The 16229-nt window shown below is 41.6% G+C and overlaps 1 protein-coding gene across 20 annotated transcripts in view; it reads right to left on the bottom strand.

Moving 5' to 3' along the window:
• Positions 1 to 16229, bottom strand: part of TANC2 (tetratricopeptide repeat, ankyrin repeat and coiled-coil containing 2) — a 282115-nt gene that overhangs the window by 204245 nt on the left and 61641 nt on the right. For 17 of the 20 annotated variants that reach the window (XM_083809549.1, XM_083809550.1, XM_083809548.1 and 14 more), the window contains 2 exons: positions 12370 to 12432; positions 4889 to 4988 (listed from right to left, as the gene is read on the bottom strand). In XM_083809549.1, coding sequence (XP_083665675.1) covers positions 4889 to 4955 — 67 coding nt within the window. In that variant the 5' untranslated portion in view covers positions 4956 to 4988; positions 12370 to 12432. The remainder of the gene's footprint in view (positions 1 to 4888; positions 4989 to 12369; positions 12433 to 16229) is intronic. The other 3 variants (XM_083809532.1, XM_083809554.1, XM_083809531.1) reach the window with 1 other exon arrangement.

Below are 16229 nucleotides of genomic sequence, written 5' to 3' on the forward strand. Positions count from 1 at the left end.
CAGAGAGAGAAGGAACTGCGTGGGGCTCTGGCACGGCAGAGATGAGACCTTCATCAAAACGCTTTTCATCTTACAACGGCAAGAATCAAAAGAGAAGAGCTTTTGACAGGGGCTCTCTTAGTCCTGGAATTAAAATATAACGTGGCAGGTTCCAAAAAGCCTATAAATATGTTGGAAGTTGGAAGTAATTGGCTCTCCTGCGAGCGAGGAAAGCAGAACAGGTTTTGGAACATCTACGGCAAAACCAGTACGAACCCAGGCAGGCTCCCGACTCGGACGCTCAGGATAAGCGGCGTGTGCATAATAGCGGTTAAGAACAAATAAGATACAGCTCCTAACTCACTCAGAAGAAAAAAAAAACTAGACCCTTTGGGCTCTGTATTACATTAATGAAGATTACATACCTCTGATAAAAAAAAAAATTAAGATGCAAAAAAAGGCAAAAGTACGTTAAGAACCTACCGTAGCCTCTGTGAGAAATCTCAGGTCCAAGTTCCTGGGCTTCTGCCTCACAAAGAAGTGAGCAGAAACACAAAAACAGGTAAAACACGAACACTTTAGCAGCTCAATTTTAGCAGGTTCTAAAGGGAATTTGAACTCTTATAGGAGCATTAATTTAATGTGATTATTTAAGAAGGAAATAGTCCATCTGCTCGGAAATGAAACAAGGTAATTCTAATAGGTGGAAAGACTGGATCCATTACTCAGGCCCATTTCACTAACAAAATATTGCATGAATACAGTAGTGGGTTGATCTATGTAAACACGCCCAGATCAGTGAGTGTTTAGTATAAGCAAGCAAACTATAAATAAATACAAGACGGGCCTAGATAAAACAGATAAAAAGAAGAGAGCACCTCGTAGTCTCTGGATTCAGATGACAGAGCAGAATTGCCCCATGAGGGCTGAATTCGGGGGACAGAGCTGTGAAAATCATATTTCTGGGAAGCAGCGGCCCGCAGGGATGCCTCCCTTCAGCTTCTAATGCGACTGCCTGCCCTGGCTGGACTGTGCTGGACCTTCTGCCAGAAGGAAGAGAAGGCTGAAGCGTGGCACAGTGCTTTTACACTTTAAAATGAACATGCTTAAGGTAAATTTAGTCCTGGATACAAACTTACGAGTAAGAACACTTTCACATCTGTATCTCTGTAAAGTAAGGTAGCACAGAAAAATACAGGTAATATTTAAGTACACCCAGACCAAACTTTGGCCTTAAAGAGGCTGTTTGTCTGGTAGCCTTGTGGAATCCCAGCCTGTGGCAGAAGCAAATACGTCCTAATCAAAATACTGCCGCAGTCATGATGTGTCCTCAAGGCATTGCTGTAAAATATCTCGAGTGCCCTTGAGTCACCTGAGAATTTTTGTTACGACGGTATTAAATATGTGCACAAATACATGCCCGGAGTTGCACTGCACACAGTGCGCTGCTCTGAAACCCTATCAGCGCAGCTCCGAAAGCACACACACACACAAAATTAACCACAGGAGATTACAAAATCTGATGCTGCAGTAGAAATTCATTTATTTTAATTGGCGTTACTGCATGTAACTGTACGTTCATCCACACTTAATTGGTAGTCTTCTTTTATAAATATTTTGTGTGTTCCTGAACCGCAAGACCATAAAGAGTACCAAAGAAAAAAAACCCAGCTGAGTCAAAATAAATTTTAACCGCAGCTCTTCAGAGAAGTTGCTCAGCAGTTTCTGAAGGAGGAATAATAAGAAGGCATTTTACTGTTACCACTACTGGTGTACTTTTAATCATGAAGAATGATCAAAACCACATCATAACATACAGGGATTGTTAGCTTGACTTGACCGACCCTGTTTGCTAACTGCATTACTGCAAATGAAAGAATTGCAAAGAGAAGTAATTTCAAAGGCCAGTGTGTTCACTGGATTCCACAAGGAACAAAAAACAACAATACCTTTCACCCTGCTTCAAAGCGTTATTCCCAGACTGGAAAGGCACAAGACTGGAGTAGAGGAAATTCAGATACACGCAGTACAACTTCGTCCAAACCCACACACACCACGGAGCAGAGCGGGCTGTCACCTACCTACCTCAATTAAAATCATTACAAGGGAAGTGAATCAGCAAGCAAACCCGAAGTCTCTTTCACAACGCAGGACTCAGGGTTCTCAGTTTGCTCCAGGTTCCCAGGTATGGGTGCAGCTCTTGCTACGGCTTGCTGGTGAGCACAGCTTGTTCACAGCTGCCTGCCGCTGCGTCCCCAGCAGCTCTCTTGCCCTATCTCTGCCTCCAGACCGTACTCCTGATAAAGCAGCTTCTGAACCAGGAGGCAAATCACAGCTCCAAAATGGCCGGGAAAGCTTCATCTCCAACAGCGGTTTTGCACTTCAAATCACGTTAACGATAAATATCATTATTAACATCAAGTAGCTAATCTTTTTAAAGCACTTGGCTGGAAAAAAAGAAATCCAGAACTCCTAGTTTCCCACCTATACCTCCACAAAAAGAGCCCTCCCAAAGTCACGAAGCTGAAGGCCTGGGAAGGCAGTAACGATGTGGGTGATGAACACTTACATGTGCTAAGTACGTGCTTAGCGAACTGAAACACTCAGCTCTCATTGTGAAATGTGTACATTTATTTAAGGGTGATGGGAGCATTCCTCAAGATCCTTTCCTTAGCTTACAGAGAGACACGGAAGGAAGGGAAGATGGAGAGAAAGGGAATGTGAAGTCCAGGATAAGCAGAGCAAGCAAGACGACTGTGAAGTCAGATTGCTTAGACCAGTGCGGGACTGCTCCGTCATCGCCAGTGACAGGACGACATCCGTTTTTGTACAGCATTAGATAAGTACTCTCCCTTTTATCGACTTTTAAAGCATCGACTTTGTAGTTCACCAGAACTGAAAAGCAAATAAATAAAATTTCAAGCTTATAATACTCCATGCCACATAGAATTGTGCATGAACGATTTATTGATTTTCTCCTTCCTGCATTACAAAGAAATTACAGAATTAAATACATTTATTAAAAATCTAGGCAGCAATGAATTAATCTAAGGTTATGTTATATTGTGATAGGCTTATCATCTGAAAAATTATTTTCCAGTGGAGGAATGCTTTCAATTTGGACGTTGTCAATATAACAAAACTTCTTTTTTTTTTCTTTAAATTCCCTCCCCTTCCCTTAAGGAAAGCAAAAAAGAATATTTCTCAGTAAAGGAACTTACTTCAAAGGCAGAATTGCAATAAGTGATATCCAATGTCCAGTATAGTCATTAGGCATCAGAGAAAACTTTGTCTAATAGAAAATACCATCATGTTGTTTTTCAAGAATACATTTCTTTTTCTGTTCTGCTCGAAAACAGAAGTATTGCCGTATCAAATCTTGTTATTTCAGAACTGATGCTCTTCATTCACAAAGTAAGGAACCCACATTTGCAGAGCCGTGCAGACACAATGCATTGCTTTGGGAGATAAGCCAAAAGAAATAGAGAGGAGTGATAACGCAACATCTGACAGAGATCTGGCTTTGTACAGAAACCACAATTTAAGGTTATTTGTCTCCTGTACTGTTTTCCAAAGGTTGAAAGTCTCATCAGGAGACAATTTGTACATCCCTGGGCTTTAAACTGTAAAACGTAGTACTTCAGAGATACAGAATCACAAGAGCCATCTGCCAGCGTGTCTTCCCAAAACCCACACGGCTTTGTGTGCGGGTACCTGCCTCTCGCAACAAAAGACTAAGGACTTGATAAGAAAACAAAATCTGCTTCATCAAACCAGGGACTGACAACCACTACCTCGGGCTCCGGCACTAAGGGAGCCTTAGCAAAACAGACACTTTTCCCCTGCAAGAGACGCGCTAATTACAATAACAAATGCAAGGAAGTCAACACCGTGATGCACTGCTACAACTTCCACGACAAATGCCTCGAGAGCCAGCCAGCACACGCTGGGCCTCCCACCAGAAGCCCGGCTTGCAGCTCACTGATGTGCGAGGACCGAAATGACAAAGTCAGCGCTGGAACCGGGCGACTTCAGGACACGTGAAGCTGCACTGCTGAAAAACAACGCCCCTCCTTCCCCAGTACTACTTGGGTAATAAGATACTAAACCGGGAAATATCCTGGCACAGAGAGAGATACATGTTAACTCGTTTCAGCCAAGGGAAAAGTTTATTTTCCATTGCATTATTGCCGTTGTATCTCTGCATCTTCACCGTGGTTTCCCATGGAATATATAGATGCACTATTTACATGGACACACAAGCACAAATAAACAATATATCCCACAATACTCGAAACGTGCTGCCAGATGGCTTCAAAAGGAAAAATGAAATAGCTCATTAAAAGTTCTTACACTGCCAGCACTCCATTCTTGGAAATAACTACGAAAGTGTAACAAAAACGGTTTTTAAGCACGGCAATATTTTTGCAACATTTTGCTTCGCAGTCAGAATCTCACCTAGGAATAAACGGAATTGTATAAATGGGCCAAGACATAGGGACCAGACAGAACTACAAACAATTGTCCTGGGACAGGGAAAAAAGACTAGCAGAAGTGCTGGCTAAACTTGGGCAATTTTTCTTTAATTCCATCTCCCTCCTCTTCGTTTTTCAAAGAAAAAAATTACTAGTATTACTGCAAGCATTGCTAATGTACAACAAATTATTTTTCTCTGCATCTTATCTCCGCAATGAAAATTGAATGTGGTTTACTTCCAGTATTTTTAATATTAAATCTCAACACACTATTGTAATGACCCACGATGATGTTTGGAGTCTACAGGGTCAACAACTGAGTACTTCTATTCATTAATAAGAAAAAGAGACCCAGGAAAACTGAAATACAATACATAAAAGGAATACTTTCAAGAACTGTCAATAAAACTTATGCATGAGGAGCATTTACTTACCACTGGACCTGTTTTTGCGGTTTGACTTCCCTCCTGTAAGAAGCATCTTGAGACTGTTTCGAAACATGGCGATCCTGTTCCACTTTGTGTATCCCAAAACCTGTGTAAAATAAGAGAACACTACTTGTAGCAAATAACACTTTGATTTGGTCAACAAGAAAACATTACACAAACTGTAAGAAAGAGTTAAAAATGAGATTAAAAACCTGGAATGAAGAACAATTCTGCTTTAGGAACACGCTTCCTAGCAATAGGAATAAGCACCTGTACAAAGCCTACCATTTCGTTGGCCTTCCTTCATCCAGACTATCTCCAGGACAACACAATCCCTGCACTGCTAGCAAGACCCACTTATATTGTCAGAGGGTTTAAGCAAATTATCCTCACTCTAAGGTTGGAAAAACACAGCATTTAGCCAACTCTGCCTCCATTTCCCATCACTATTAAGGCCAAACCTGCTGGAAAGAGCTGCTACCCTTCACACTGTTGAAAAAGTCAGCCTTGCTAACAACAGCTTGCTGAAGATATTGTCTTTAGCTCCCGGGTTAGTTGACTGTCAGATTCTTCTCTGAATAAATTGTCATGAGGAGGAAAGCAACTCAAACCAAAGTTAACTGATAAAGAAAATCAAGCAAACATTATCCATGTATTTTTCTTGCTACGTACATCTCAAGCAAACAAAAAAGTAGTCTGTGTGCTGCTGAAGATAAAAGAATGAGCTTCTGGGTTCACCAGACACACTGACAGCTTGTTCTAGTGGAACATCCTCTTATTAAAGTAGGTAAAGCGTCAAAACATCAAGAAAAGCAGCTCCAAACTAGACCAAAAGAATAGTAAAGAGTCTTTGATCAGCACATACAATAAAATACAACTTTGCTTCCGTTGTACACATAGTATTCCATACTTTAAAGGTAATACATTCATCTTATAGAAATAAAACATGAATTTTTTCTTTAATGATGTAAAATCCATCTTGGAGGATGCTCAGTAAATGCTACCTCGAGTTACTTCACAATTATCTAATATTCTGAAGTATATTCATAGAGTAATCCCGAATACCTAATTCTAAAAGCTTTGTAGGTATATTTAAAGCCACTGAAAGTCCCTTTAATATAACCTGTTCACTTACTGGGAGATGCTGACATTTAATGGCAGATTTTGGGGTTTGCACGTGAGTACTATTAATGAGGATATAGTACCAGTATTTCCTTTGCATCTATTAATTGCTTAAATATTGCCTGGCTTCTTTCCGAAGCCTTGCACAATGACATAAGAGCACAAAGACCTAGTATTTGGGCTTATTCCCAGGGCTCCCAAACAAAGCTTAAGCCCCTCTTCCAAGTATCCTACTGTTACATGACTACAGAAAAAAGACTGTCTGGCCACAAACACAATTGTGTTGAATCTGAATTCTGCTCGTTTAATTTCTGTAGATGGCTGTTCTGTTCCAGCTCACAGCACAGGCAGAAAGCCTCTGGGTTTATATTACCCTTATTAATACTTTTTCATATGCAATGCTCTTTGCACCATCAGGAGAAAATATGACGTAGATGTCAAATGTAAAGAGAATGCAACTGAACTCAAAGTGCTATTTATTTTGGAACATGGTAATATTATAATCTCTCCAACATCCCACTAATCCAAATGTATTTATCTCGGCTTTGAGCAAGACAACAAGAAGCCAGTAAACACCTCCTGCTACTAGCTGAGGAACTGCTCAAGTCTGAAAATGATTTTAGATTAATTCTAAATGCACCACAGAAAAATTTACGTGTTAAAGGAGGATGTGAAAAAGGCAAAATATAGCAAGTAAGCAGCAACAACTTTGATTTAAGACAAAATTCTTATGTTTATAGCTTTTTTCTTATGACCAAAGAACATTTTTACAAGGAAAGCTGATGAATGTAGAAAGGATGTTATTGATTTTTTTGAAATACCTGAAAGGAAGGTGCAATTCTCTTTCCAGTGGTGCCCAGTGCCAGGACAAGAGGCACTGGGCACAAACTGGAGCACAAGGTTTCATCCGAACACCAGGAAGCATCCCGGCCATTCCGTGACCCCGAGCTGCGGCACTACATGTTGCAGTTGGCCAATGCAGGTGGAAGGGCAAAAGAGGATTGTAAATTGCTGTTTGCTTTTCCAGATTTAGGTAAAAAGAGGGCAAACAAAGATCTTGCAACACTTTGTGAGGTTAGGTAGAACAGAAATGCCCTACTAAAATCCTCCTAAAGAAGAGTACAGGTAATTTTTTTTTCTTGTTTGTTTTAAAAGAAAAAGGCAGCTATCTGGGTGTCCGTTTGAAATCCCACCTAGGTCTGGTAGGACAATTCATCTTCACAATTCTCGTACTAACAGTGGACAGCCCCAAACTTCAAAGCTCCTACAGATTAAGGAGGAGGCGTAGGGCCTATCCCCAGGTCAGCTTCTGCCGAGACCAGAAATGAGTGGAGGTGTGCCAGGAGTGCTGAGGAATAACTTAATTAACCTAATTATGCTGAAGGAGCCAACTGGACTGAGCCTGAACAATGCCAAAGGTGGGGGAACAGTGTGCTAATGATGTTTACCTGTAGCCTTCACACGACAAAACTGCCATGCTGCCAACGAGACTGGATTAAGTCTCTGCCCAGGGCATGTGTGGGGGCTCCATAAATTCACTCTGAAGAACCACGTGGTAGAGAAAGAACTGATGTCTTGCACTACGACCCTGAGTTACCAGCCCCGGGGCGCCTTAAGGACCAATTCCACATACTCAGAGCTCACCTCGAAGCCTCGGAGGACCACTAGATCTTCGGTGACCCTCAGGGGTGGGAGATGGCAGTATGCTCAGTTTAGCATCAATTCCCAATGTGGCTTCTCACTGTGTCTTACAGACAATGTTGTGTTCCAAGCCTAAATACTCACTGAATTTATACCCTGATTAATCAAGGTTTCCACAATATACAGCAGTAGAATGGTCAGGTCACCAAAATCAACTCCTGTTTTTATTTTGCACGCACAACCTCATTATTTTGCAACTTTGAGCAAATATGGCCACAGCTCTTCCTCTGCTTAGCTAATACTAATCCAGACATAATAAGAATAACCACTCAATTAAAAATTCTGTTGGTCATACTAGTTCATGGAATTAGGATTAACCAGCAAATGGCCTTACAGTATTAGGAGGAGCTGGATCAGGCCCTTCTCCATACCCCAGTGAACTCGACGCACCTTATAGCCCAGGTTAATTCTCTGCTCCGGTCCCTGCAGCTGGGTCAGCACAAGCTGAAGACGGAGGATGCTGCTGCCCGAGCTGAGCTGGGGATCCCTTACGCTCCTCCCAATGCCAGGGGATGCTCCTGTCTTCAAGCCAGGCGACCAAGGGCTACGACATTGTACTTGTCATTGACCCTAGCTGTAACTTTCTCTATCAAATGCAGTGAAGATGTGCACCAGAAGTCTCCGAAGCAGGTAAGTAAGAAGGTATTAGCCCTATGGACCTTGTTTCATAGCAACAATGGTACTTAACAAAAGTAGCTTTTATTTTTTTTTAAAGAGTCTCTGCCACATGTTGTTTTATTTTCTAACAAAGTTAGGTTTCAATTAAGTACACAGAGTTTCTGGAGCGCCAGAAATTCATAGCGTAAGGCACAAAGAGAAAAGAAAAACAAAGGCAAGGGAGCAGAGGCAAACTGAACGCTGCGAGCTGCATCTTTACCCCAAATGTTAAACTCGAACAATTCTGCACTCTCAGTAAATCCTCTAGGATGACTAAGATCTATTTCTTTGTTTTCTTAATTTTAAGGCAGTTTGTACACAGGCTGCAAAAACTACTTCATGTTTTGGGTGATATGTCTGAGGAAAGTCATTGTCCATTGGAAATGGAATTTCCAAATCAAAGCAAGATCTTCCTGCCCCAAACACCAGCACATACTGCAGAAAATCCCAAAGGCAAAATTCACCCCCAAAACCTTCAAAATATTATTCAGAAGTTTATGAACGCTATCTTGTCAAAAATTCAGAATATTTTTAATCATGCGTATAAATAGGGGAAAAGATCGTTTACAAACTTTTATCAAGAAACATTTTCAATGAGAAACCACTACCTCTATCAATGACAACCACCTCCACAATTCAAAAGGGCATAAGATGAACAAATCTTGTGCCATCCTGTCTCCACACAATGCTTTGCCAGCCTGTGGACGGAGCATTACACTACTGCGTAGTGGTGGAGTCCCACCCAAACACGAACACCGAGAGCACTCTGACGTACAACAGAAGGCAAGCATTTCTTCCCACTTCATTTCTATTGAAATACATCATCAAAGATGAAACAAAGCTTTGTAAAATAAACACTCAGTTACAACCCATAAACTACTCCATTTTAGAAGTCCCTGGTAGCACCAGACTACCTCATGTCACAAGAAAAGCTGAACCTGCTATATTAGAAATTAAGAATCGTGTATAATAGGAAGAGTATTTTAAGACACCAAGACTGTCTTTCTGAATATTAGTTTTCAAGATTTAACAACATGTAAACACTAACTTAACATTTTTTGAACAATAAGAAAAAAACACTAAGCTTTCAGAAATTTGTGAACTGTTCCCTAAGAGCATTTCAACTGCAAGGAGTAGGTATCGAGGCCTTTCTTTAAAAAAGTGACAGATTTCTAAAGCTAATTATCACAAGATGAAAGAAACTGAAAAATAAAAGGAAAACACACACCACAAAGCCAGTCAAGTCTTTCAAGCATTTATTCCCTGTATAACACACATTGTATACAGAAATCTGTTCCATGCTCCCTTCTAACAGCTGCTAGGCTGAAACTTTCCACGCTCCTCGAATAAATTATTCAAAGTTTAACCTACACTCTTCCTTTAAATTGCCCTGAAATTCAGGAGAATGTTTTGAGAGACAGCCTATCTCGAGGGCTGCCAGCCCCAAGAGCACATTTAACCAGTGCGCCGATGCTGCCAGGCAGACCGCGCTGCCATACGCCCTAACCGAGCGCTGAGCTATGTCAGGAGCTCCACAAACGTCCTGACAATCAGATGTGTTGAACTCCCTGCCTCACACAACAGCTCCGACTTGCAAGAGGAGCGTGAAGAACTGATTATAAAACTCTATAGTCAAAGAGCTGTGTATTTATAAGACTGGTCCGTGTACGGTTAAAAAAAACAGGAGCAGAAATTTGGTACGAAATACTTCCAGGGTCTTTAAGAATGCAAATTTGCTTGTTGGAATCTAGCAAAAAACGCTGAGAACTTCTAGGACTGGTTGGAAAAAAGGAAAACAAAAGAAAAAGAATTAGACTAAAACCTGTCAGCCACAGGTTCTTAAGCAATACAGAATTTATTGGACAAAGTCCTGTAAAAGGCTGTAGGACAACTGAGTATGAACAAGAATCAATAATTTCACTTTTCCTCAGAAAAGCCTGAACATTAATCGTTGCGATGAGGGCAGGTGAGGTGAGGGTCTGTCTCGCCATCCCCTCCAGCCCTTCCCCATCAAAATTCTTGGAGATCTCTCACCTACACCTCCCACAGGTCCTAGCAGCAGCCCCCATAACTCCAACACTCCTGCACTTGCCATGGCCTTTCCTCCTGTGCGCAGCTAGATATGCCTGACGCCTTTGCTTCTCCAGCTATCCTTGACGAGCTACAGATCCGTAAACACAACCAAGAGGATCCACTCAGGGCAAGCGTGCAGCAGTTCAATGTGAGGAAGCAGAAGTCAGCTTCAATCCCTGCTCTCATTTTATCAAAATAAAAAAGCCTTCAGTGCTAGAGCTGAAAGGAATTCCGAGAACACCGCAAACAAGTTCCCATGTACATTGAGTTCCCAACAACAGCCCTAAGATGAATGAGGCCAAACATGTTTCTTGCTGAGCCCGTGGTGATTATGTTCACTTCAAGCCTGCAGTGTTTATCATCACTGCTGACCTGTATACAGGTAGAGCATGAGCCATGAGACACGTGCGTTACGAACGCTCATCCAACCTCTTCTGGGTAGCAGCTCGCTCTGGTTTAACAGAAGAAAAACTAAATAGCTATCTAAAATGAGATCAGAAACACTGCTGAAACAACGCAGTCACCCGCTAGAAGAAAGCCAAAAGTCAGAACCATTCTTTGTTGAATATGGAAGTGTAGTGACCTTGAAATTCAGGAAATTTAATTTTGCACGGGGCTTTATCATTTTGTATAACCTGGTTTCTAATTCTAGATTAATGATACAGACTGAATTCATAAGGGACACTAACGCTCTCCGTATACAATGTCAGTTACGCAGCCTCTGAGAAAACCGATACTGAGGAAAAGTTTGAAATATGATTACTTCACTTTCATCAACTTGTCTTTGGTAGTTTTAATCTCTTCTGTGTTGCCCATAAAACTTAAAATTACTGTTTTGGTTGCAAATTGTATCAACGTATCAGTCGTACCTTCCTCAAAAACCATGAGCTAGGTATTTAAGCTGAAACAAAACTTGGAACCGTTTTGCCGATGTCAAGTCTAGTTAAACTGCCTGCCTCTGAAAACCAAGAAACTGGAAGAAATTTCAGGGCACTTCCTACAGCTGGCACCAACAAGCCTCGCTGTGCCAGGACCAACAATCCCGATTCCGCCCCAAACCACCAGGAAGACCGAAGAAGTGCAGAGGGTTCCTCCATCAGCAACCAGGGGAACTTCAACTTTTAGCTGTGACATGGAGCAGCCGAAAAGTCTTGCTGTTGCTCAAAAAACAGCTACTCAGTGCCCGTTCTTTTTGAGATGCTCCTACCAGTCCTATGTTAATTTTGACGATACAACAGCAGGACAGAAAATGAAAACAGAAAGTAGGCAGTGTATGACATGGCAGGAAATGTTACAGCACCAAGCTATTTTGAGAGATTAAAGGAAATCTGAAATATTTTCTTCATTTTTATATGATCTAAAACACTGAAATACAGACCTAATTGCATTCTGCAAACTTGTTCAAGTTTCAAGAATTTTCAATACGGGACCGAAGTTCAATCCACTAGCAAGCACTGAAAACTTTCTCAGAACACTGAAGGTTCTGGATTTTACAAATGAAAAAACAACTTGAAAAATTAAAACAGACTATTTTTTATGTAGAAGGCTGTGTCACTATTACATGTTCTGTTCACAAAAAAGCATAAACTGTTTTAATAAGCAGTTAGAATGAGCTTATATATGTGTGTATATATATATATAAAAATAAATTGCATAGAACCCTATATAAATATTTTTATTACATCACTGTTTTCCTGCTGATTATTTCCAGCAGGAAAATACAGAGAATGATCAAACATGACTACATGAAAGCTATTACATCTTTTTCTCTAACCACAGAACCAATCAGGTTAAAAAATGGGTAAAACTGACACAGGTAGACAGTGCCCATGCTCTATGCAAAGGTTAACAAAGAAACCAGAAGAGAGCACAACTTCCATTCTATTTAAACAGCTACTGTAAGGAAAACGTAGGGGGAAAAAAAAATCTCCTACCTTGATATCTTTATGCAAGTTAAATCTCTAGTAAAAAGCGTCTTCCTCCATGCAGCGGAAGTCCTGCAAGACATAAAAACCAACACGATTTAGTAGCATCTTCTCAACACGCTACCGCGTCCCATCCTGTCTAGCTGTATGAGCTAAACTGGAAGAATCTCATCCCAGGAATAAACCCACAGCTCCTTCCAGAGCGTTACTGTGTAAGCTATCAGACAGCCTCCACTCTGCACCATCACCATTCGAGAGCTCACGTGCACACTTCCAGATCGCTGTCAGTCGATACTCATTTGGTCACTTGACTCTTCCCTCTCAGCACCATTCAAATAGGAGAAGAAAAGCAGATTGTGCGTTCCTTTGACACGCATCACGTAGTATATAACATTTAGGGGGTAGCGCTGCTTTACAATATTTCTCCTCCAACCCATCAAGCCTTTCTGATAAAACCCTGCAACCCGTCCTTAGGTTTTTTCAGCTCAATCCTTACATAAACACAACTCCCACGAAGGCGTTCAGCACTAAATCAAGAGCTGGGTGCTTGGCCCTTTGCTCTATCTCCACGTACACAGAACAAGTTCACCAGCAGAGAGGCACAATGAATGTGTTTTACTGCTCACTGAAAAAGACCAGAGCACCTATTTCGGTACTGCCATGGGTGTCCATTTGTGCTGACAATATTATGTTACGTGCTTTAGCAATCTATTCTATGAAAATCCTGTTTGACAAGAGCAAATGAAGGAAAACAAAGTAAAACAACAAAAGCAAAATAAACTGAGACCACCTCAAGTTTGCACGTTCTAAAGCAGAGAATATTTGACCACTATTTTTTACTTCTACTGCGAGAAGATACTAAAAAGTAAACCGCCAGCTTAACTCGGGGTTTGCACTGCTCTCCAGAAGCTCAGGAGAAAGTCCTTAGATGGTCTTCTATGAATAGTTTTGTACATAGAGCTCTCAGACACTCCATAAATTCATGAAGCGACTCTACCTTATTTCTCAGGGTTGCCATTACCTCTCTGCTTTCAAGTTTTCACTTCGGTGGAAAAATAGCAAGCAGCACAGAGCTTTCAACAGCATCGTGGCTGCTTCAAGCAGTCAGGCAAGGAGAACATGCAAATGCTGCTGAAAATGCACTGAAAATGAGTCGTGTCACAGCAGGGAGGGAGATCTGCGACCTCTGCAAGTGCCAGAACACCACGACGTGTTGACAGCTTCAAGACTAAGGTGGTTTAAACCCTCTGTGGGACAGGGTAAAAAGTGCAGGTAAGGAACCAGGAGCTCCTTCGGCAGATGCCCAGCCCTCCACCGCCCTGCACGGCCGTGTTCACCCTTCAGGCTCCTTTGCTGGGTCCTCCCAGCTGAGCATCCATGTTCTGTAGGAAATGCACTGTTAGGAAAATAGGAAAACCCAGCTAAAAAGCCCTGAGTGTTGAACCGTACACAGCAGATAAATAAAAAATAAGTTTCGCAGTTATGGAACTTGTTTTAACTGAGCCCATATGGAGGCCAAACTCAAACATGTTCAAATCAAGATATATTTTTATTAGATGTTGCTTCCCAAATATGCTCTATTCCTTGGGGCAGTGAGAAATAAAAGAGGAAAGCTCTTCAATGAAAAAAAAATAGATTGCCATTTTCCACAATTCTTTTAACTGGTCAAGAACCGGGACTTGAAAACACTTGCAGTGAGTGCAGGGAGAGAAACTTCTCCCTTCCAAAGCAGTGACGTTACAATTTCTAGAAAGCTGAAAACATGCGGAGAGTCTTGGAATAACTAACAAAAGCTCCTCCCTGCATTTCAGTTTGCTGCCACCTATCTTCTTAATTCCTCTCTCTTCCTGTGATCCCCTGTAAAAACAAAGAGCAGAACATGGCTTGTGCAGCGTAAGCCGCAGATGAGTGCTGACTGCCCGTAATCTGCTCAGTAACTTTCCATCTGCATTCACGGAGCGTATGTGATGAATATGCTCTGCACTGAGCTTTTAAATAGCAGAGCTTTCATCTGCTCGTATTATTACATTAGAAATCTTGATGTGAATGCAGCAGATATTAGTGGGTTGTCAATAAAAACTGAATGTCATTAAAGTGCTTTTATTCTTTTAATGCCTTTAACCCTCTAATTATATTTGTAAATTCTGCTATTTAACTGCATGGAAGTTATAAATTCTGACATGTTGTATCACAACAAATATATTTGGGGAGTAATATACAAACAGTTATAGGGGAAAAAATCAATTTTAGAATTATTCCTTCTTGATTAAAGACATAAATCACAACGATGGCACATCTCAATCAAACAACACAGTCCGGATTTCTCCAGATATTGTAGGAGTTTGGGGGTTTAAAACCTGTGTCCTGCAGCACAGCTGCAAGTCATAATATAAAAGAACTGATTCTTTTGATTATGATATTGGTGCAGTTCTCTTTGGCTTGGCAGAGATGGCAGCAGTCCTACTTAACTCTTACTCACCCAGACCCGACACAAAATCTGACTGCTGTCTGCTCTTCGCCGACTGGTGCTCCCCACAGGCAGCAGGGGGGATCCGCAGGACAGGGCACCAAGAGCCTAGCGCTGTCCCACCTACCGCAGAACCGCTTCACTCCTCACACTCGTCCTGCCTTTGGCCATCCACGAAGCAGCCCGTTACTGCCAACCGGGATTTCTGTGGCTAAAAACCAAGCAGTTGTAGCTGGCTGACAGCAGTGCCTTCCTATTGCCATCGAAGTTTGCAGGCTTGAAATATAACCTATGATAGGTCATATTGCAAAATATACCAGATTCATGGTATATCATAGCTATATCAAAATATACCTACGATAGGAATATTCTAAGTTCCACAATGCCAAAAAATCCTTCTAAGGAGTGCTTTTTGTCCACAGAATCGGGTAATTGATGTGAGGACCAACACAGACAACGTACACACACTCACAAAGCAGTTCTAAGACACAAAACACCCCCAAAACCTGCTTCGCCCACCAGTTGCATCCACCTGCTGAGTTCTTTTCCTTTGAACCACCACGAGCCCAGAGCAGTACCAATTCCCCAACAGTTCCCAAACTGTGTTCCAGTATATCCACCGCTTTATTCCACTTCATCCGGGATCACAGAAATCCTCCCTTTGAAACAGTTCTGATAATTCTCTGCATCCGGGACCTTTTCACTGATTCAGACAATTTCTGAATGAACGCCTTGTGAACAGAGCTGCTCCTACAGGGCTGAATGAAAGGACGTTACGTACTTTCCAACCCCAGAATACAAGGAAACACTATTAAAATGTCGCAAAGCCAAGTAATCAAAAAGCTAAGAAATACAAGGATCAAGGTTTAACACGCTAAGTGGATGAGGTAATTAAATAATTCAGACACAACGCAGCCCATCTGCAGCCTTACAGTCCCCGATATTTTCTTGGTTACACCTGTGTACGCAATAACTGTTCTACGCCCTTCTGCAGAAGAGCACATTGAAGAACAACCGGGGTATAAAACAGCAAACACCCACAGTCTCCACGTGTTCCAACATCTAGCTTCAAATCGGTCCCTAACAAACAGCTTTTTTATCTTCTGTTACACATACAGGTATATGGTCGTAAGTTAACTCGATTTCTAGGCACGTATAACCTAATGCACAAGTCCACCAAGAAACAAAAGCATGAAATAAAAGCCAAGTGACCGAGTGCCCAACAGAAGGGCTTCCAGTTAACAAACGAATCATCGGAACGGGCTGGGAGGCGAGTTTATGAAAAATCTCCATAACGTTAAGACTTTCAGTTGGCAGAATCGAGCACTCTCCTGTTGTTCCAGTCCATGAGACAAGGACGTGACAAGGAACGAACGCGTTTGGATACAACCATGCAGGTTCC

Source organism: Anser anser, assembly GCF_964211835.1.
Source record: "Anser anser genome assembly, chromosome: 23".
NCBI lineage: Eukaryota > Metazoa > Chordata > Aves > Anseriformes > Anatidae > Anser > Anser anser.